Source organism: Leiobunum rupestre, chromosome 6 (genome assembly GCF_980474605.1).
Source record: "Leiobunum rupestre chromosome 6, qqLeiRupe1.1.hap1, whole genome shotgun sequence".
Classification (NCBI taxonomy): Eukaryota; Metazoa; Arthropoda; class Arachnida; order Opiliones; family Sclerosomatidae; genus Leiobunum; species Leiobunum rupestre.
Genome location: NC_143389.1, coordinates 16,381,190 through 16,405,280, shown reverse-complemented (window position 1 = coordinate 16,405,280; position 24,091 = coordinate 16,381,190). Strand labels below are relative to the sequence as shown.

At 36.1% G+C, this 24,091-nt stretch overlaps 1 protein-coding gene across 1 annotated transcript; it reads right to left on the bottom strand.

Annotated features, from left to right (window-relative positions):
* Nucleotides 1–135: 135 nt before the first annotated feature.
* LOC149939545 (cytochrome P450 4c3-like) lies at nt 136–15,581 on the bottom strand. The gene is made up of 9 exons (XM_090179157.1): nt 15,539–15,581; nt 13,951–14,175; nt 13,300–13,369; nt 12,373–12,499; nt 11,560–11,748; nt 7,389–7,562; nt 4,844–4,910; nt 2,682–2,861; nt 136–313 (listed from the first exon to the last, which is right to left on the bottom strand). The coding sequence occupies exons 1-9, from the start codon at nt 15,579–15,581 to the stop codon at nt 141–143; spliced, it is 1,248 nt and encodes a 415-aa protein (XP_090035283.1). The 3' UTR covers nt 136–140.
* Nucleotides 15,582–24,091: the final 8,510 nt, after the last annotated feature.

Here is a 24,091-nt window from a genome sequence, read left to right as displayed (position 1 = left end):
TGGTTTTACCATTTCTCGCTTTGTGATGTACTGATTAATTACTTATACAAAATTGGTGGTCAAATTTGCTAAGAAAATATCACATTGATATTGAAAAAAATTCTTTATTAATGGCCATTATTGCTATCCAGTAGTAAATATTAAATATCATTCTTTTGACGCAAAGATATTTTCATTCGAATTTCTCTGTTGGGTTTGCCCACCACTTCCGGAACTACGACGATTTTATCCCGGTCATCCAGCGATTTCAATTCAAAGTTCCTAATAATATCGGCGATCAGCATCTTCTCCTCCATGATGGCGAATCTCTGGCCTGGAAATCAAAATCAATAGTTTCTCAACAAGCCTGATAAGATAACTTTATCTTACCCACAATCGATAACTATCGTATGACAGAAAAATACGTATGATAAACGTTTACTAAAATCTAGGTTAAAAATGGCCGTGATTTGGCTTAAAATGAGTCAGGGGAAATCTCTGAAATGGTCTAGGACAACCTGTGCAAGTCAGGGAATTTGTAACTGAAAAAAGTGGAACTCCTGAACTTGGTGTTTCTTAATGTCTTGAACTTGCGCCCAACATTTTCTAAGTACCGAAATGTATTTCTTGACTCTTTAGAACCATAAGCAAATTAAATACTCAGGCGCTTAATGGGTAACGCAAGTGGCCACGCAGGGGTTAAATTATCTTAGAGATAAAAAGAATGACTGCGCATGCACTATCTGCCATAGCCTTTCCCTCTTTAAAAAAGCACAACCACATTTGCCTCGTTTATTTTATATAAATGTGCCTCTAGCGGTTCTTAAGCGATAGCCAAATCCATGCATTCTTTAGTCTCGAAAATGGCCGAGGAAAGTGAAGTTTCCGAGCTCACCGACAAATTTGATGCTATAAACAAAAAAGTAGCCCAATTATTCAAAAGAAACAAAATAAAACAAAGATAAATCTATGGTCTTAGGATAAATATTCTGTCGGGGTATAATGATTGGGAAATTGTTAAGGGAAACTGGATTAACGGCCAAGTGTGTGAGGTTAGCGGCAGAGAAACACCGCGTGAAAGGCTTAATGTTTCATAATTGAAAATATTATAATTATAATATTATAATATAATATAATATATTTATAATATTATATTATAATACAGGGTGTTAACTAAAAAATGGACCAGGGCGAATATCTCAAAATGTGTTTTAGCTACGATTTTGAAATTGTAGGTTGTTATAGAGCGCTCAGGGGGTCAACCAACTATGAAAATGTCAATGACCTTGAACCATGTCTTCAAGGTCATTCGAAAATTAACTTGAGAACCGTAAGAGCTACGAAGTTGGTTACAATTAGAAAGTTGTTCCCCGTCACATTTTATGGTTAACTAGCTTTGACTCGATCTGATTTGCGAAATAGGAAGTTGAGGCCAAAATCAAGAAGGCCGTTAAGTTGATAACGTGTTAAAGACGATGTTCAACTGATACCTTTAAAAGTACTCTTGTTAGAGTACTGGAATTTGTTAGACAACCTCATCGTGGTTGATGGTCTTTAGTTTGAAAATTTCAGCTCCCAAAACTCGACTGCTCTCAATTTCTTACGGGTTTGTCAGATAAATATTTTTCACTCACTCGAAAAACCGGCCAAACCTTCACCTCCTCCAAACTCAAAAGGGGGAAAGCACACCACACCGGATTTATAGAACGCTCTAGCTCAGTTCTTTTCTACGAAATAAGTAAATTAAGCTTAGCCTAAAATCCTGGGTTCGTTGGCGGTGAGGTAAGATTAGATAATCGAAATTACACCACGTGGTTACACCAAGGATAATTATAATTTCGTGCAGTATCAAATCCTCCTTGGTAAAGCAACTTACGACTTGTAGAAGAAAACAGTACCAAATCAATCCCGACCCCCCCCCCTGCATGGCCACTTGCTTTGCCCTTTAAGAAACGTGTGCATTTCTTTAATGGAAAGTATCCATGAACGTATTACGCACTTAGGGTTCACAGGTTATCAAGATTTGAGAACGAAGAATTAAACGTCTTCTTCTGTCTCAAATATTCACGAAGATATCAACTCTTGATATTAAAATCAATATTTTTCAAATGAACTTGGGTGTACAATTTGTGATATTTTGATGAGAGCTTCTTTTTAGTTTAGTTAAGAGTTAATTACGTTCTTTGCGAGTCCTAAGGTACTAATAACTTTATTTTACAGACAAATGGTGAATTAATAAGAAGCGACTAAACGTAGCAACGGTGCCCAATTTCATTGGCTGTGAATTACGTCATCTTGTTTCTTATCCGGGTCTATGAAATATGCGAAATGAGGGCTAGACCTAGTTTTTCCTGTCATTTTAATTCATTTAGGTAACTGTAGATTGGGTTAGGCTTAGGTTTAGATATAGGCTTAGGTTAAAGTTAGGGTTAGGCTTAGGCTTAGGTTAGGGTTAGGCTTAGGCTTAGGTTAGGTTTAGGCTTAAGTGAAACTAGGATACTAATGTCTTTTGGTTGATGATTTTTGAGCAATGAAAATTTAGAACCTTTGTTACTTTGGACGACTCAAAAACGGTAAAGCTAGCAGCTTTATTTTACAATAATTGATTTGGTTTTTTGGAATAATCCTGATACATTATATCCGGGAGTTTTTGGATATAAAAAGGATTGAGCATGGTTCACAGGCTACTTTTAATGACTTACCAATGCAGTTTCTGGGCCCAGCCGAAAAAGGGGTGTAAGCGTACGGGTGTCGCCCTCGAGCATTCTCCGGCAGAAAGCGGTCAGGGTTGAACGTGTCTGGGTCTGGGAACACTTCGGGGTCACGATGAAGCTCGGAAATCAGCACCACGGCGATTGTCCTCTTTGGGATGCTCACGTCCCCTAAAATATAAATTTCCCCATTATATTTATACAAATATATATTTTTAATGGACGCTTCAATAAAAGATACTCGGTTTTTACTCTCCTCTCCAAATTCATCTGGGAAGGAACTATTTCCGGTCGGTCGGTTAAACGATTAGGGGGCTGTTCACAAATTACGTAACGCGGTAGGGGGGAGGGGGGGTTGGTTCAAGCGTTATGAATTGTTACGTGGGGGGAGGGAGGGTCGACTAAAATGTTACGTCTTATTTTTAACATCGTAGAATAAAATTTTCATAACTTTCAGAAACAGTCGCAATTTTTAAAAACATAAGCATTTTCATTGGCTTACTCACGTTTAAAAGAATTTCATATGACCTTGATCTACAGTTTCGCCTATTTCCCCCGCTAGAGGGATGGACAAAGGTGCGAGAACGATTAGTCCGGATCTACCACGTAAATTTTAAAGTTTTTAATTTTTTCCTCAGTTTAGATTGATTTTTCGTTGTTAAAAATGAACAATTTATGTCCCTCATATCTGCTTACGGAAAAGCGTTCCCACATAAGACACCACAATAAAACCCGTGGGTATTAAAGTGTTGCATAAAAAAACAGTTGTAATTTCAAATGTAAATTACAAATAAAATGTAGTACCTGATCTTATTGTACTTTATTGCCAGCATATTAGTTGTTACGTACTAAAATTATATAAGGGGGGGGGGGGTCGATATTTGTTACGTAATTTGAGAAGAGGGGTCTTTCCATTTGTTACTTTTTGTTACGAGGGGGAGGGGAGGAGTCCAAAAAGTGGTTTTTCTGCGTTACGTAATTTGTGAACAGCCCCTAGAATGGCTAGCCAAAAAGTCATATTTAAGCCAATTGGAGTACGGTATGCAACAAGTGTTTCCTTTTAACCAGGTATTTTTTTGGCTGGTTAAGGCTCAGCAAAGAGCCGATATTATGTTCGAGAAAAGTATCCAGCTTTCTAATATTTCAACAAGCACTATATAAATAGTAACTTATGAGTCCTGGCTGTCGGAAATATTATTTCTTGGTAATTTCTGGGAAGATTTTTTATTTAAGCGCCTATTAAAGAAAAAGACTTCATCTTAAACGTAGCTCTTACTTTTACAAACGAGTGCCAGCCATTAAAGTAAATATTGTACATTAGATTTCTGTTGGCCAACGATTTCCGTAGCTTTTTAAAGATATTGTTCGAAACAAAGTTATTTTGTGATTTTGAAAATAACCTTGGATCTTATGATTTCGAAAATAATTTAGGATTTTTTTTTCTAAAATAATCTTGAATTTTTAAGATTTGCATGAAAGATTTCTCGAATTTTTGTCATGATTTCCAGGATTTTTATTTACGCGAAATTTCTCAGATTTCTAGAAATTTCACTTATGATTTTTATAATAATCTGATTTTTAAGGTATACAATACGTGTTTTTTACATTTCCTGATTTTCATAAGTCATTTCTGATTTTTAGGATTTTCTAAGATTATTTTCGATTATTTTTGAATTTTTACATTTCTAAAGATTTATAAGTCTTCAAAGAATTTTTTTTTAGGCTGGCCTCTCGTTTACAAGTCTACGAGCACGGGCTATGTTTAGCGTAAAGACTATACTAACCAAGCTCTGACTACATTTCATTCATTTAATTTTTTAAAACATCTATTTACAAGTCCCCGAAAACAACTTAATCCACTAAACAGCGATATATATATATATATATGAAATTATATATCCGCGAGGCTATTGCAATCCGCTCACCATCTGTTTTCCAGTTAAAGATCAATTCTGATTAGTTTTGAGTATGAATAATCTGGTTTGCATTTTCACCCATATCAACTGATCTGCGGTTTTTTTAACGTAAATACAGATAATTTTATATCTGAAATAACATTACCATAAACTCCTATGTGAGAATCGACGGAAGCTCTATGCGCAGTTTGCGCAGTCTCAGATGAGACTGTAAGTGAATTTGAAGAATTATCTTACCAATATTAAAGCCATTAGTGAGTTTTCGAGAGATCAAAGGAATCGGCGGATAGAGTCTGTGCGATTCCTGTAAATATAGATTTCCACATAATTAATATATTTGACAAATTAATCCACCGCGTCGAAAACGTTAAAGGGGAAAGTTGAAATTTTGATACCGCCGTCGGAAATTGTTTGAGCTTTTCTACTTAACTTTATTTTTTTTTGTTCAAAAACGTTTTGGAATTTTTCCCCCCAAATTTTCAAAAGGGGGATAAAATTTTTACCCCGTCCCGCTACCGCCGCCGAGTGATTTTCGCCAAACGTCGCCGCCGACCGAAATCAAATCTAGGTGTAGACATAACTTTACAATCTTCACTCCTAAAAGTTCCCCTACGCGTTTCCAAGTGGTGACCTAACCCGTCTCATAACTATAACTATGACACTTATTGCGCGGTTAAGTTTTTCCTTATTACCACCTTTCTTTGCCACTGATAAATTACCCCTTTCGGTTTCCACAGAGCAACGTAGTGGCCAACACCAGAAGTTCATAAATATGAAGAAAATTTTTAATACATTTATATTATACTATATTATATTATATTATATTATATTATATTATATTATAATATATTATTTTATATTTTTATATTAATTAATTAATATAGAACCCAAAAGCGTCTGTGTAATCTGAAAGTGTTAGTCTTTGTTGGTTTATCTTCCTTATTACTCTGCCAAACTCAAATTAAAGCAATCGATAGTAAATGTCGAATAAAAAATTTATTATTTGCCAACGTAACGGACGGTTTTGATTTAGGCGATTCCGATCTATCTTGTGAAGAATCACTTACCTGACGTCATAACGTCGTCTGTTTCGTAGTCTGATCTCGCAGTCTACCAAGCTTAAACGTTCACAGGATCGTTTGAAAATTTCGGGGTGAGTTTCAGGAAGCTCCTCCTCTTCCGGCTCAAGCATACGTTCTCGCTTCCCAAAACACGCCCTGCCCTTAAAATTCCAATGATTCTGCGGCCCTTTAAGGGAAGACGAAGCCATGCCGTAGGGTACGCGAATCTTCGCAAGATAGAAGGGACTGTAGAAATTGGTGGACCTTAAAATTCATCATGCCCTAGAAAATACGCCGCCATGTGAGGGTATAAAAGCGGATTAATAAGCCTGCCATACCTCCTATTAGAAAGGTCGTGTCGCGTGCAAATTTTAACGAGTATCGCCCAAATCCTAACAAGAGGACCCAAGTAATAAAATTAGCGAAGTCGTTTCGGCGTTAAATTTTACCTTCTTTAACATTCTATACTAAGATTCATTACAAGAAGCGTAGAAATTTAAATTTTGAGGGTAAATCAATATATTTTTCTAGCTTTGGGAAATAAAAACTTGTTGAGGTTAACGGTAATAGTTAGTGTATAGGGAGCTGTTGGCTCGTACGCGTGGCATGCAGGGCTTGCCACCACCCTCCTACGCATTGTAACCCGGCCACCTGAATTAAAGGCTTCAAAAGTCGCTTTATGACTTAGGCCTAAGGTGGTGCCTTGGGTATTAGCCTAGCTGATTATTATTATTTTATTATTAAAAAAAATTCAATTTGAGGGCCACACATATTTAGCTTATTTGACTAAAATAATTAGTGCGCCGCCACTGCCCGGAAATGTAATTCATGCGATATATTTTTTGGGGGTTTTTTCTGTGAAGAAAGGTTGACAGGTTGTACTAAAACATACCCAAGTGTCATATTTTTTATAAAGATAAATAGTAATATGACTACAGCTCCTGAGTTAGCCTCGTCAGTTTACAAGAGCCACGTGAGATAAGTGTATTAGATGCTGGGTTTATGTTTGATAATAGACGATTTGCCATTTGAAAACACAAAGCGTCTGCTAACAGACAAAAAACCAGCTGCTAAGTGAGCTAGGTGGTCTATGTTCTAGTGTAAAACGATATGGTCTTTTTTAAAGGAGCCAGTCAAATCACAAAAGTGAACTAAAAATGCAAATGTCGTTTGCGTGAAATCATGAATGTAGAACGCTCATAGATACCCTTAATTCGAGGTGGGAGTGAGTTTTATTACGCTGTGCAATTGGTCTGACAATAGCAAATGAAGACATAAATAAGTGTTAACTCATTAAACGTTATGGATAGAAACACAATTCCAATTGCATTTATGATTTTTTTTCAATGTCTTTTTAACCCTGAAAAGTTTTTTCAACCTACTTTTCTCCAGTTTCCTAGATAGAGTATGATATCTAAGATGGATCAACGCATTTAACATTTCAACCACAAGTGTTTACTGAAGATAGACGTGATTGACGCTAGTTACCTTAAAAATTATCTTGTCGCGTGTTAGCAGATAAATTTTCAATGTTGTTCCTATTTCTTTTAAAATTTTAAAAAGTATCAGCTTTAGAAAAACTGCCGTAGATGGCTGATTTTTTTCAGATTTCTTAACCCTTTTATTTTTATTGTTTGATCGTAAGCAACACCGATTTAAATTTAACAATATGTCAGCTTCTTGGACCGTGTCCGTAATTACTTGAAATTGAGTCATCTTACCTTTAGTACGCAATCCAAATATTTCATTTCTCTCAGGTCATCCACTGTCATTGGCCTTTTGAGATCATCTTCCAAAATGTTGGTCACTTCTTCGTATAGTTTCTGTTGAACATCCGGGTGATGTCCCAAAAGGTACAAGGTGAATATAATTCCAACTGATGTCGTGTCATGGCCCTAAGAAAAATATTGGTTTTTAAGTTGGATTTGTAGTGTTGGTACGCATATTCGGTGCTTGCTCGTAGCGTTGCAAATACGCTTAAAGTATTAACAAGAATTCATTTATTTCTACTTCGGGAGAACGACTATGTTGAGACGATTTTTAGTGTTTCTTACCACTAAAATAATCAAATAAACACGGTATCTCATTGGTTCCCCAAAACTGACGACTTCCAACGAGATTGAAGTGCACGTTAGTGACTTTTTCTTTTTCCCCGTCTCATACCGGGGAAAACTGGACCCTGATGTCGGCGAGCTGTCTCAACTTAATCTCCCGACAGTATTCACGACCGAAACGAGTCTAGGTTGCGCCTATGATCTAGCGTCTGCAACAGACAAATTAAAAAGTCATAAGAACGTTTTTTCTTAAATAAACTTATCAAAATATAAGCAAACGATGCAAAAATTATTTTAAAATGCAATTATCATTATTTATAAAGTTAAATTTACGAATAACGACGAGGAAAAACTAATAGCGTCTTCTTTAGGCGCTACCCATCTAGGTTTCAATGGTGAACAAAAAGGTGGCGTAGCGATAGTTTTCGGTCGCGAATAAATAAATACATTCTACGTAATAAAGCCTCAAAATATAATCTTTCGAATCTTCAAATTCTTCAAAAGAGAGCCATCCGCTCAAACTTTAACATTCAATGTCAGACCCATCCTCTTATTATTTTAAAAATAATAAATATGTCAATGTTAATCAACTTTTCAATTATAATTCTTTAACAGTTGGCTATAAATAAATCAAAAACATTTTGTAATGTTGTACAATCTTTGAAGGATTATAAAATTAGCGAATAAGTAGATTAGTCCATTATGAAAAGGGACAATAAAGCTAAACCCTAAACAAATTTGAATAAATTTAAAAACTTACTAATAGCTCGTACCGATAGGTTTTCGAGCGAACAAAAAGACGCGAAACTCGGACCAAATAGATCTTCGAGTGAAAAACTAAATTAAATTAAATTAAATAGCCTGAAATTCCAACAGTAGACCGGTTTCGTCCTATTTGGGACTCGTTAGTACCGTGCGGGAAATCTGGCTTGCGTCTATAACACCGAAAAGAGAAACTAAGCCTAAATCGAGGGGTAAGACACTCTCGGATGACTTGTATACCGAGTTCGCGTACTTAGTACTGTTAAAGGTACGGATTTTTAAGAGTTCACGAACTCTTATTAGCACAGTCAGAGGTACGACAGTGTACACCGAGTTCGCGGAGTGACCAACCCCTCGGCCTTAATATTAAAAATTTCTCTATTCGGTGTTATAGTCGCAAGCCAGATTTCCCGCACGGTACTGACGAGTCCCAAATAGGACGAAACCAGTCTACCGGTGGAATTTCTGGCTATTTTATTTAATTTAATTTAGTTTTTCACTCGAAAATCTATTTGGTCCGAGTTTCGCGTCTTTTTGTTCGCTCGAAGACCTATCGGTACGAGCTATTAGTAAGTTTTTAAATTTCTTCAAATTTGTTTAGGGTTAAGCTTTATTATCCCTTTTCATAATAGACTAATCTACTTATTCGCTAATTTTCTATTCCTTTACAATGTAGTCCATAGGTGGTTCCTTTTAACTAAAAATTGCGTACAATCTTTGAAACAAATAGGCGTTCTACTAAAACTAGCCAAAAAATAACAAAAAAGTACCTTCTGTAAAATAAATATAACACTTATTAATTACCATGGTATATTATAAATATAAAAATTTAACTGGAGAAACTCTCATAACATAAATAATTTTATCAATCCATTATTTTAAGACTACTATTATAAATTTAAAAGCACTAGATTTTAAATTATGTCGCGTGAGACAAATGAGTCAGAAAAGAATGTGAAATAAAAGCAAACAAATTCCCAATGGAATACAATAAAGAATTCTTTCAATTATAAAAATATAATATATAATAAATTTAAAACCAAAGGTTAAACGTTAAATAGACCACAATTAGTTACTTCCGAAGAGCCTCTGTATAAATTTAAAATACCTCTTTTCCTAATAAACATACCTTCAAAGAATTTTCACTTATACCAATTTTAATCCTTCCATTTTATAGAGTGAAAACATTTTCACAAATATGTTTTGCCATTTGTCATATCACGGTTCTTTACACAAATTTAATGTTCTTTTTCTAAAAAAATTACTATTCTATAAGGGGATTAAGCTTTTTAACTTAATAGATTATCACACTGAAAGATTTGAACAGATTTAATACATTTAAATCAAAAGTAAAAGATTTTATTTTAAGTTAGGAATGAATTCGAAGAATTGAAATATTTATTCGTTATGTCTTTCAAATTAAATTTTTATAAGCAATCTTATTTTCACTACCTTTTTATCTTTGGTTTGGTTATCATGTCCTCGAGTCACTTATATTTTTACTTTTACTGTAACTCGTTTAATCGGCACAAGTCGCCAGATGACTTAGCCCCCGAGTCCCCATCTTAATGTAACACCCCCAATCACAATCTTGATACAATACCTTTAATTTGAAATTGAAAAATTCTGAACAAATTTTGCAACGATTTATTAGGCATTACCTAAACAACCAACCACTAAGCAGTGCCGAAAATATAAAAAGCCGTAGGAGGCAGTGGTCAATATTGGAACTAGAGGTTTTATTCCCTGTAAGCAAAAATTAAAACGTGGCGCTGAAGCATTATTGAGGCGCTTCCAGGTGGAAGTAGTTTTAGGAACACGATCAACCTTGGCGAGTTAAGCCACATGGTTTCAGAGCTTGTCTTGAACGGTTTGAATAGATTCGTCTACGGCGTAAAAGTTCGGGATTTCCGTACTTAAAGAGCTTTTGGAATCCAAGCTTTGGTCTCCTAATTTTTCTTTAACTAATTTAAGTCAATGTATAATAATGATGAAGTTTATTAATTTGTAACTGTTAACGATATTATGTTAAATCTTATACAGGGCGTTTAAATTTGATCACCTCAGGCATTTTGCTCAAAAACTACCTAGAAATGTGTTATTTTCAGGTTAAATACTATCGGGGAAGGTAGTTGTTATTTGTAAATATCAGCCAAATCGTGACATTTTCAAGGTTTTGGAATTTTTATATATTATTTAACGCTACTCATCAGGGTTGTTGAACAAACCAGCACGTTTCAAGTCCCTGGGAAACTCAGCGGTGGAGAGCAAGCATGAAATCAGATAAATAGATTTAGTACAGCCTTTAAGAAGGGCGTGATGGGCCAAAATCTTTGTGCAATTGGGGCAAATTTAAGTTATAATTTTCTGTTATTTCAATACCCACCACAGAAATACAAACCAAAGACGGCTCGCAAATCTGTACAAATCTTTTCCTGACTAATCGCGAACCGGTACCTTAGAAGGTTCCGCCGTGAACCTTCTCTAAAATATCGAAAAAGGAGAAGCTGCCCCTACATTCCCTGGACTCAAGCAAGCCGGCCTCTAATTTTAAACGAATACACCAATGTGCAAATGTAATAAAACCAGCTAAGAAACATTTGTTTCAAAAGAAAGTGTGAGGGTTTCTACTACTCGCCCGTCCTATGAAACGGCTTGCCTGCTCTACCTCAAAGACCTGGCTACGGCCCTGTTCCCCTGTCAATCTTTTACCAGGCTCAATATTTTTGCAGGTCTACGCGGGGCTCCTCGATTTACATTAACATTTTCTCTCATCAATCTGCAATTCAGTCCACTTGTGACTTCACGAAAATAAAGTTTGACGTGAGGAAAAAACGAAAACCTTTAAGAAATTAAAAATCCGATCTTTAATTCAGCCCACTTGTGACGTCATGAAATTAGATTTCACTTGAGGAAGAAACGAAAACTCACAAAGGCTTTAACCCCTTCGATTTAAAGCCTTAGCTTACATTGACGAAAACTTGAGAATTTTAGCATGACGTTTAGCTGAAGAAGAAGCAGTTTTATTGCACAAATAAATTGATAGAAAGATTCTACAAAGGTGAAGTATACTTACAGCGCCCGCAAAAGTGTTCGTTTCGGCGATGATCTCATTGTCCGTGTAGGAAGAGCTATCATTCATTTGGTGGGTTAGTAACAGGTCGAGAAACGCCTGCCGTTTTCGTGTCCCGTTAATGCCGTTTCTGTCTCCTTCTACGTTGTTATTTGACACAGGCTTCAGGTTAGCCCTTCTTTCTTTTATAATCTATTACAAAAATTCATTTCAGTTGAGAGGGAACTGTGAATGTTTATTAACGTTTCCACCACCAGTATCTGGCTGTATTCAGTATAGTAAGGGTCAAATAATAAGTCTCTGACCAGTGGGCTGCTTGGCATTAAGGGCTCACCACCACCTTCCTACGCATTGTAACCCTGCCTGCTGGAATAAAGGCATTAAAAGTCGTTAAATGACTTAAGCCTGTGGTGGTGCCTTGGGTATTATATTATTATATTATTATTATTATAATAATCTGCACGCTTCCAAACATCCGTTATTTAATTTATTCATATCTCAAAAAAACTGATTAAAAAAATAACAGTTGTTACCGGTTCAAAAGTGTTTAAACTGTAATAATTAATATGAAACATAATCTAGAAGACGCTGAAAGAATCGAAAACGATGGTTAAAGTGGGACTTCAAACACCTAATTTTGATACTAAAAAGGTGTTACTCGATTTAAGCTTTATTATCTGATCCTAATCGGATTAGATTTTAACGATCTGGCCACGCTGCGAAGTTTTATTTTTGGAAATTTTAAAAACATTAAGCGGAAATGTTGCGCTAGAACCGTGGCGACATGGTATATAAATTTATGAATCGTATAATTACTCCTGTTGTGAGCTTTTTAACAGCCAGCATATGATGAACGAATTCCTTGCCATAGCTTGTATACTCGAAGAAAAAATCCTCGATTGGGAACTTGCTAAAGGCTCTGTTGACCCATATTTCCAGAAGCCTAGTTATAAAAAGTTATGTAGTTACAACAAGACGAAATAAGGCAGAATATAGTCCAGCGCTTAAATCGCCATCTACATTTATGAAACAACATTAGGGACTTTAAACACAAAATAGATTGGGAAAATCCAGAACAAGTTTATCTGGAGCCTGACTATTTTAGGCGAAAATTTATAGGAGGTGTTTTTATCAATAGTACGGGGGAAGGGGAGTTAAACTTAGAAGATGGGAATGGGGAGGCGAAACTGTGGGGAGTATTAACGAAAACTAATAGTGTCGGTTGTAAAAAATAAAAAATAAGTATTGTCGGGACGTTTTCTGCGTTATTGTTATTAGTGTGCCTGACGTAGACCTCGGGGACGGTTGAAAGTTAGCAGCGACTTTTTGTTTTATTAAAAAGTTTTTATCCTTGAGATCGTTTCGTAACTAACTCAATTTTTAATATTATATCAATGTTATTAATTTTATATTTAAGTTATTATTTTTATATTTAAGTTATTATTTTTATATTAATGTTAAATTTAATTTATTCTTCTAACTTTAGTTCATCTTATATTACTTTAATTCATCTTATATTACTTTAATTCATCTTATATTACTTTAATTCGTCTTATATTACTTCAATTCGTCTTATATTACTTTAATTCGTCTTATATTACTTTAATTCGACTTATATTACTTTAATTCGTCTTATATTACTTTAATTCGTCTTATATTACTTTAATTCACAGGAATCATAAGGATTGTTGCTACTTGACGCACCACAGCCTCGACATAAAAAAGGGACCAATTAATACGAACCTTTTTGAAGAGACAAGAATTGGGTGAGATGGATTATTTTGAACATAGAGCCTTGTGCCGAGAGCTGTTTCTGTATTGAAGTGAAGTATTACGTTAATATAAAATTAAGAAACTTAATAATAAATCAATTCATATAGGCTATTCAAGGTTTGGCAGTTTATACGCGACCGAAAACTATCACTACGCCCCCCTTTGGTTCCCCATTGGAAACTAGATAGATAGCGGCTAAAGCAGATGCTTTTAGTTTTTCCTCATCGTTATTCGTAAATTTGATTTCATAAATAAAGATACTGGCATCTTTATATAATTTTCGCATCGTTTGCTTATATTTTGATAAGTTATTTTAAGAAAAAACGTTCTTATGACTTTTTAATTTGTCTGTATCAGACGCTAGATCATAGGCACTCGTAGAAGCTAACTAGACTCGTTTCAGTCGCGAATGGCTTTTATGCAAAACCAGAATTGACACTTAAAGGAAGCATGGATTAATAAACGTATATTCCATTCCCGTAGAATTTCCCTGGCTGCCGGAAAAACTTTGCTAATGGCGTTAAAGTTTTGGGTTTTGCGTCATGTGTGATAGAACCGCTATAAGTGACGTAAATTTTCACTTCCGATGTAAGCCTAATTCTTATAATTGTAGAGACTTACCTAAAATTATATCGAATGCGCAAAGAACTATGAACGGAGTAATATTGATGTGTTCTTCATTCACACAAGCGCGCAGCTTTTCTATGAGAATCGTTGAATGAACACTGATGACGGGCATGAAGTCCTCCAAGATGTTGAAATGAAACGCTGGTGTTAAAAGCTTCCGGTTTTTCCTCCAGCGTTCTCCTTTACTGAAGCAATAAGCAGGAATAGGCTCTTTTAAAACTAAAAAAATTATAGGTGTTCGATGTGGTGGTAGAAGTCACCGAAAGTCCGAAACGTCACAGTTTCTAAGCTACCGTCTGTTTATCCGTGTGGTTTTGTTAGGCCATAAGTGTATAATATTATTACATAAATGTGAAACTTCCTATTCTTCACATGCAAAAGTTTTACTGAGAGCTATTCACAAGACAGACTGCATTACGGGCTTCGTCGCGATTTTGCATTCGCTTGCTAACGCGTGGAGCGTAGCCTTTGACAGCGCATCGCTGGGGGGAGATTTTCTTCTTGTGATGACGTCACTCCGTTTTTAGCTCTCAGTAAAATATTCCTCAAAGTGACAAACGTATCTAACAATATTATAGACTTATGGTTAAGCTTAAAAATATAATAATATGTAACGTAAGAAAGTTGTTTATTGCACTAACGTTTAAAATAAAAAGGTATTTAATTTTTAAGTTTATTTCTGATTGCAATAATAACAACTCAAAGCTCACTGATAACTACCGAAAAGTTTTTACTATTAGTAGTATAAAACTGCCGATTGAAAAATCACGACCAGGTTTTTATTTCTAGCCCTGTCCGTACTTAGAATCTAGAAGCACTAGGTTATTTATAAATACAATTAATAACAAGATGGCGCAGCCACAATAATAGCCTCTTCCTAAGAGCACTCTTAAATTTACCCCTTTAATTAAAGAACGCGGCTCAGCACTGGCATATGTAGATGGTAGATAGAGATAACTAATACCAATTGAATGATGCCTTAAATAAATTTATATAGAGTGCCGTTGCAGATAATTCGTCGATTCCCGGGGACCTATACGCCGTAATCGGGGGGCGAAATATCCCCCTTTGATTAAAAACCGCGGCTCAGCACTGGCATAGGTAGATAGATAGATAGAGAGAACTAATACCAATCGAATGACGCCTGAATTAAATTTATTGCGAGTGCCGTTGAAGAGCATTCGTCGTTTCGCGGGGTCCTATACGGAGTTATAGCCTGTTCTGTATCCTAGCTTACACTGTATTATTCACCTTCACCACCACCACCTTTATACTAGAGGAAGAGGCTAAAAACCGTAAAATATAATTTTGAGATAGATTCGAATATCAAATATTTTGGTTTTTACCCACGTGAAACACCAAATCGAATATATAAAACGTCTAAGCCTAATAGTTTGGTCGAATATTTTGAATGAAAAAAAAAAACAAAACAAAAAAACAGGCCCTGTTAACTGATCAAATACCGGTTTTAAAGTTTAATTTTTACTTTGCTGCTCGGAAAATTCCAAAACTCAATAATCTCAACTTGAGGCTCAATAACATCAATTCAAGGCTCAATAATGTAGCCAAAAAAGAGACTAACAGCGGACTGAGTACACGAACAGGTCTACTTTGATGCTCCTCATAAAAAGGAAATGAATACTTTTTCCAATCAGGATGATTTCAGGGTCACACCACGTATCGTTATGCCAAAGTATATTTTTAAGAAAACATCTGAGAAGGGCCTGCAAATCCTAAAACCCCCGACCAGTTTAGAAAAAGGAAATATTTTTTACTTGCCTTTTCGTATATTCGACTGTATAATCAGGATAAACTAATATTTGCGGACATTTGATTTGGTATTCGATCTAATTATTTGCTGTAACCAAATATTTTGCACACCTATAAAATAACCATTTGACTTACCCTAAAACGAGCCCTCCTCCAAGATACTTTTCTGCTGGTTTGTACGCACCGGATTTTTCAATATCAAATTTACTGCTGAGCAATGGCTGTGAGGCAACAAAAAAAAATTATACAGAGTTTCCGTGTTCCTTGGGTGTAACTTGAGCTGTACTAAAATTTCACGCCCTTATCGACCCCTCTCAGGTATTTTACACAGTGGTGTAGTCCTAAAATAAAAAGAACCGGGGCGCTACCTGGGTACAGCCAACTTCGATTACGCGCGAAATCGAAGTTGGCTGTACCGGCAAAGGATTGTATTTTGTTTCTGTTTAACGAAATTATGCATCAAGATGATATTCCGGATAGCTGGAAAGAGTCACGTGTTACTATGGTTTTCAAAGGAAAGAGAAAGGCTGAGGAAGAACTCAGTTCCTATCGTCCTATAGCAGTAACGTCGGTCTTCTACAAAGTGTATGCCATTCTTTGGAAAGAACGCATTAGCGGGTATATGGAATTAAACGGCTTGCTCGATGAAGCTCAGTAAGGTTTTCGAAGAGGTAGAAGGATTTCCGACAATATTTTTGTGCTTTCTCAGCTGGTTAAACTCTATCAGAAGCAGGGGCTCTCTATATATTCTGCGTTTCTTGACCTTCACAAGGCGTACGACAGTGTCAATCATGATAAGTGTTGGAAAACGTTGCGTGGCTTCGGCTTTGTCCCGAGTGTCGTTCGCCAAATTCAAAAACTGTACGCTGATAGCTCGTATATATACACAGCCCAAGGTGTTACTACTGAGGCGTTGAGGTGTGGTGTAAGTTTGCGTCAGGGGTGTCCACTGTCCCCCGTACTGTTTATTTCTTATATCAATGGCCTTGCGGTGAGTTTGTCCGAGTCGGGAGTTGGCGCTAAGATCGAAAAGGTGGAGAAGGATAAAGGTGCCTCTGTTGGCAAAGTGTCGATCCCTTGCTTACTGTTTGCATATGACATTCTTCTTTTGGCATATTCTAGGGCGGATTTGCAGGAGCTGTTGGATAGATGTTCTGCTTATGCTGATTCCAAGGCGTTAAGGTTTAGCCCAGAGAAATCAAAAGTTTTGATGTTTGGTACGTCAAAGGAAGCTAGCCCGTTCCCCTTTACGTTGCAAAACGCCTCTTTGGAAGTGGTGGAAGAGTAAAGCTATCTTGGTGCCCTGTTCTGTTCCAAGCCTAACTATATGGAAAATCATGAGCGCAACCTTGTAGCTAAAGCTACTCGTCTACGGTGGGCGGTCAAGAATATGGCGGATGGATCATATAACAAATGCAGTGTATCTAGGACTTTGTGGAAAGCTGTGGCGGTACCCACCATCATGTATGCAAACGATGTTCTACCGTATTCCCGGGTCTCAATCACAGCCTTTGAATATGCTCAGAGATAAGTTGGCCGTGCTGCACTTTCGGCGGGACCTTTCGCAGCTAAGGCTGCAAATAAAGGTGAAATGGGTTGGAGCAGCATGGAGGAACGTGAAGCTACGAATAAGCTGAAATACCTAGGGCGGATGTTACTTATGTCGGCGTCCATGCTTCCTGGTATAGTTTTTAGATCGCTGAGGCTTCAAGGAGTTGAGACCAGGCTACTTAAGCGTAAGGCACAGCTTGATCGTGTCTATGGCAATGGCACGACCAGGAATACAGCGACGAACGAGAGAGAATGGGCTGCTGTAGTAGCGCGAGATGTTCATGAAGCGGCGGAGAGGCGTTGGCGTAATGATGTCAAAAGCAAGAATAGTCTGAAGCTCTACCAAGTGAAACAGAAGCCACAGACCGAATCGTGTTATGATGGATCTTGGTGTAGTGGCCTCCTGTTCGACGCTAGAACGGGCTGCCTTCTGACGGAAGAGAGGCAACATTGCATCGGTTGTTTGGTTTTGAACCGGCCTGCAAGCTGTGTGGGAATGCCTATGAAGACATCACCCATGTACTCTTTCATTGTCCGGTTGGTGAAAGCGATGAAGATATCTTTGAATGGCGCGTGCGGAACCCGGAAATCTCCTTAGAGGAAGCCCTTGGATTGTCAGGAAATTTTCATCACTTGTATACAGTTAAACACATTCTGGTTACCTGGAGGGCTAATAAAGATAAGTGTCGTCTTGAAAATATTTAGTAATTTAAATGTTTATTCGTTAGATATATAATTTTATTGTGGAATTATGTAACTTATATTTGATACTTTCCAGTACTTTATATTATATATGTTGTGTATTGTTTTTAAACCGTGCTCCCTTCAATTTGGTGACGCCGCCCCGATTTCAAGGGGTTGTACTTTGTATGTGTTTACCAATAAATCTTAAATATCAAATCTATAAATGTACGTCCAACTTCAATTTTTAACGTGATCGAAGCTGGCCGTACCTAGGTAACGATTTGAAATTGTTATGGTATTTTTCTGCGGGCGAAATTTATCATAAATTCACACACCCTTTATTAGAAGCAAGGCGAGCCCTGGCAAGTTGAAAAAAAAAGAGGCAGGGCCCGCCCTGGCAAAATGGAAAAACTAAGGCGGGGCGGGGCCCTGCCTTTGAAAAAAGCACCGGGGCGATGCCCTGCCCCGCCCTGGCCCGACTACACCACTGATTTTACATGGAATTTTAAAGGATTTCTGGCTACGCCACTAATTCACGCTATTTTGACAAAGATGAGATGCAGGTAGTTTTTTACCTTTCCCTAAACCAGGGGCCATCTGTAAGTATCAAGTAGTTATTGATCTCAAATTTTAGGTTTTCCCAATACAAGGAATATGTGTCTATACTTAAGCCAATCAATAAATTGGATTCAACTCAAAAGATTGCAATTTGCTTGCCTAAAAACAGTAAACTATGAATGTTTAAAACAAAAACTATCAATACGCAGTCGTAACACTATTGATATTGTAACTACCAAGAAAGTGGTAATTACAGTGTTGTTTACCTATAAAATAATTTAATTTCCTAAGTGTATTCAAATTATGGTACGTTGACGAGAGTGTAGTTCCAACTTAATAAAGTAAAATTTGGTACACGTTCCTCAAGAGCTATCCACAATGAGTCCAGCTGAATTATTATTAATCCAGAATAAACCAATTTGCCCGAAACTAGTTGACACACCCAATTAAAGTATTTGTGGATCAAATGACGGGAACATTTTTGAAGTATGTAATAATTTATAGGTCATTCTACTAGTGTTTACAAATGAATCCTCTTTTTAATATAGGAATGCAGATCTTGGATTGACTTTTTAAAATATAGGTTTTCTGTTGGGGTAGAGTGTAACATACTTTTTGGAACATGTTGAGGTTATGAAGATACTCAATAAATATTATATTCTGAGAATAGACTTTATAATAATAAATGAAATGGTGGCGAACCGTATGGACCCCGATGTTGTTCCCTCTTCCTAAATAATTTCCAGCTCCCATGCCCGATGGCCATGGCCCCATTTTGTGCCGGGCTCTAGTAATTAACCCACTCCCCCCGGTCAGGATCAGTGTGCATTTAGAGTGTTTACTGGTTTACTATACCTCAACCGTGGGTCCCGAGTACAGCACGATTATGTTTCTGGAGCCAAAAGTCGTGTGGAACCATCCTTCCTTTCGAAACAGCTGGGCCCATCCAACGTAGGTTTGGAAAATACCTTTCATGACAAACAACAAATGATTTTTCAATTAAAAAGAGTTCAATAAGTAAGGATCATAAAAAATGTTAATCATAGAAAACTGCGTAAGGCCAAATGTGTAATGAATACGTTTTCCTAAAGGTGCTATAAATCTTGGTCAAATATTATATTTCAATTAAAGTTTTTTTCAATTTAAAAAGGGAATGGATAAATTAAAGTTGAGTTTTGCGAGGGCTTTTAAATTAACTATAGGAATATGTATTTGGTGATAAATTTACTGTACATTATTCATCTAGCTGAATTGCCTTACCAAATTTGGGTAGTTTAAAAAAGAGTTTTATCAAATATAAATGATTGTTGCGTGTATAATTTAATAAAGCATATTTTTCGTAAATTGTTAAACTTTGATAGTTTAGATTGTGTTTTTTCGGGAATAATGTCACACTTGACATTATTTTTCTTTTCTGGAATTGAAAAGCTAGTCAAACGCTAAAAATATTCAAATTTATATATTTTTTGTTTCTAAACTTGGCATTCGAATATATTGAACTGGAGTTGTAAGTCGAAAATTTTCCGGAAACTGACCGAGGCCCTATTTTTCCGAAAAAAAATTAAAAACGTTTTAATTCCATGATTAGTCTAATATTGTTTGCAAATTTAAATAAAGCGCATTTTCACCTCATTTTTTTGAATCTAAAAGTAAAACTAAACCTCTAGACTAGTTTAAACTGATTAACAATGTAACACTATTAATTTTTTGTAATATGTTTACTGTTATTAGACATTTTATATCCATAAAAATTTATAAACATTTAAAACCCTTAAAAAGGAATTTATGTTTGAATTTTTTATTTTTCCGGAAATTAACAACTCTATATTGAACGCTTTGGGCGTTTTTCAAGGAATGGATTGGATTATTTTGTATTCCAGTTCGAGCAGTTTGGATTAAAGTTATATGGGTTTGGACCGTTTGTGTCAGCGAAGCAATTCAAGTGTTCGTAGAAAACGAATCCTGGACCGTTTTTTTAATTCGGTCATGCTTTACATTATTTCCATACACTTCTGTTATAACATTTTGGCCAGTTGAAAAAATTGATCCAAGATTTTTACAAAATTCTTTTTAAGAATCAAATTTGTTAAGACAATAGAAGGAAATTTCGCCAAGCCCGTTAGGGGAAAATAACTTTGTCTACCTATAAGCTTCCAAGATAGAGTTGGCAAGAAGACGACGCAAGATATGTGAAACTAAATTTTCGCCCACTGACATTTGGAATTGACCTATTACAATACCATATTTTAAGAACAGGCAACCATTTTGATATTTTCGAACTAAAATGCAGTGGCAAGAGGGACGTGCGTTTTCATTTGGATTTGAAAATTAAAACATTCACGCTGTACAGAGGCGTTTCATTCATGCAACCACTTGTGTAGCTAAATTAAATTACTGGGCTGCGCGTTTACTGAACAACATTTACTTCTTTCCTCGTACAAAATACTCCTATAACAGGAAACTCGCGAGGAAGAATTAGTCGGAAACAGCAGTACGCAATATGGCTCTTACGAAAGAAGTTTCAGCCAAATACGAAGTATTCTTTGTTAATTTGAGCACAGTCGAAAAATAAAATAAAAAATACATACACAAAACCAGCATCGAATAAAATCCAGGAAATACCAAAAACCCAATCCAGAATTTTACAGCAGAAATAAAACGGGCCAAAAATCCAATTCAAAATAAGCACATAAATAAAAAATACATATATATAATACGATATGATGTTTTTAAGATGGCGACCGATGATGAGATCATCAATATAGGACTCATTTTTATTATTTATATAATAATAATAATAATCAGATAGGCTAATACAGAAGACACCACCTTAGGTCTAAGTCATTAAGCAACTTTTATAGTCAGTAAATAGCATTTAACAATTGGATATTCGTTATTAAAAGCTTGCCACATGTGAAGATGTTCAAAACCCGTTATGTTTTCGTGAAACTAAATTTTAGCAGACGAATTTTATATAAGCTAGATTACTCCCTTTACACCTCCTTTCGAGGAGGAGTAAAAAGTGTAACGTTTGAGCTCTGGAACAAGCGAACAAAATTCGGGACAGGGTAAATTTTACCCCGAGAACAGGTGAATAAAACGTTTTAGGTTAAAAAGGTTACACTTTTTGTCCTGGGACAGGCGAAAAAAAACCACCTAGTGATTGATGAACGCCGAAATGCTCAAAAACCCGATTAAAATGTATCAATAAAAAGGGAGGTAAACAGATATTTTCTTCGTGCGCGTTCAACAACCATACATTTATTGAACGTATCTGAATCCGACACCTATCGTGACTTCACAACCGGAAGAAGATAAAATTGTTCAACAGCTGTTACGGTTTTCCTGATGCATAATCGAGAATGAATCAGAATGTTGTGAACGCAGCCAAGGGTTATGCTACTGATTAAAGAAAGATCTACGTACAAAGAGTACTAGCTTGTTAGTTTCTTCATTTAAAGTTTCTTAGAGTCGCTTGATAGAAATTCAGATAAAATTTCAGGTAGCTTCTTCCTTTCTGATTTATGACTCAAGTATACCTTCCCCCTTTTGCAAAACACGCGATTCTGTTGCCCCACATTCAAAATTCCATCTGTTCTGGAACACTTTTAGAAACCTATTCTCACGTGATTCGACTGATAATGGAAGTTGGGTATATGGCAATGAGCGAGTGGAAGTAACTACATAAAATCTCGCTAAATTATTCCCCCTGCCACAGACTCGCATGTCATAACCTTTGACCTGGAATATCTCAAACTGCAAATGTAATTTTAATATTTACTCTCCGTTACGCAAAAGTTCCCCAAAATGAGATCAAGAATATCATTCAAATCCGTTAAAGTTGGCTACGTTTAAGAAAATGAGAAAAGTTCGCCGCCGAAAAAGGTTCATTTCAATTAGACCCGTATTGATCAATTCAGTCTGCTCAACTTAGTTCTTTAATTTCAAAATAAAGGAGGTTACGCGATGGATTCCCTCGACGGCCATGGCTTCAACACGCCAACGGAGATTAATAGAGCTGTCATAGCCAAATAATTACTTAAGTGTAGTCGTATGCGATGCGAGAATATCAAGTAAGGAAGTGAACAACTAACAAATAAGTATCATCAGTAATTTGAGATATAATAATAATAATAATAATAATAATAATAATAATAATCAGCTAGGCTAATACCCAAGGCACCACCTTAGGCCTAAGTCATCAAGCGACTTTTAAGCAGGGCAGTGCTTCACTCTTCAGTTGCCCTCGGCGAAAATGATTTTAGCGGCCCTATTAATATTAATTTTTTTTAAATTAAGATAATCAAGTAATACCAATTAACAATTAAGTCACAATTATCAAAAAAAAATTAAAATCATGAACCTAGCTCTGGTTTGGCCTAATTCTTTTCTAGCATGTACAGTCCCGTTCAAAAGTTTCTGGCCGTTTTCTCATGGCAGCCATTTTATTTCTATTTTGGGTAGAGAGCCGAATGAGAGCTTCTATGAAAGAATACCCTCACGAAAATAATATGCAGCGAGAATTAGTGCCCTACCACAATTAGGGCACGAGCAAAGCCGGAAATAGCCAAACCCCTCCAAAATGACGCCATGAAAAAATAAATATAATTTGTCGTGGCTGTAAAGTTATTGAAGAAATAGTGATGACGGAAAACATGAAAATTAACCCTAATTTAATTTTTAAGGGCTTTGTTTCACTTAAAAATTAAATAAGGGTTAATTTTCATGTTTTCCGTCATCACTATTTATTCAATAACTTTACAACCACATATCCGATTTGAAAAATGAAACCAGATTTGGTTTTAATATTATCCGTAAAAGAATCTATAATAATTGTATTTTGTCTAATTTGTGTAAAACATACTCAGTGCAATCTTGCAGCTGAAAGAGGTATTGTATTGAGTGGGAAGCGTTGGGAAAAATCATCCCAAGTAAAAACTTTAAAGAGCACTCAAACGCTAGCGGTGAAGTTGTTAGAGCCCAGGCTTATAGCTGGTAAGTAAACTTTCCATAAAGATATATAGAATTAAAAACTTTCTTTAATCTCTCATTAATGAAATGCGGTATTTAATCGATAATTTTGGCTCTCTAATTCCCTTTCAATATCACTTCCTTATTACATTCTTCTTACTCCACGCGAGCAGACGAAACTAAAATTATCGTAAAGAATTATCTCTCCCCTTCCACCCCACTAATAGACTAGTTAACTTTTCTCTAAAGTGGTCATTTTAACAAGTCTAGCGGCATTTTGGGTAACAATTGGCCAAATGAGTTTTTTTTTACTAATTCGGACCTCCTGAACACGGATTTCGATGTTGGCACTCCCGATTTTGAACCGGAAGCTCAGAATTCAAGATGGCGGACGTTTTCTTACAAGTACGATATTTTCACTCCCGAGGCCGTTTTTTTTGCCGTTTTCAAGGTGGTTTTTGTCGTAGAATGCAAAAATAATTGTTATAGACTGTTAAAGCAATTATTTGACCGTTTTATTTTATAATTTTCAATATAATAAATAGATAATCATGGAAAAAATTACATAATATTGTGTACTGGGCTACTTATTTCGGCGATA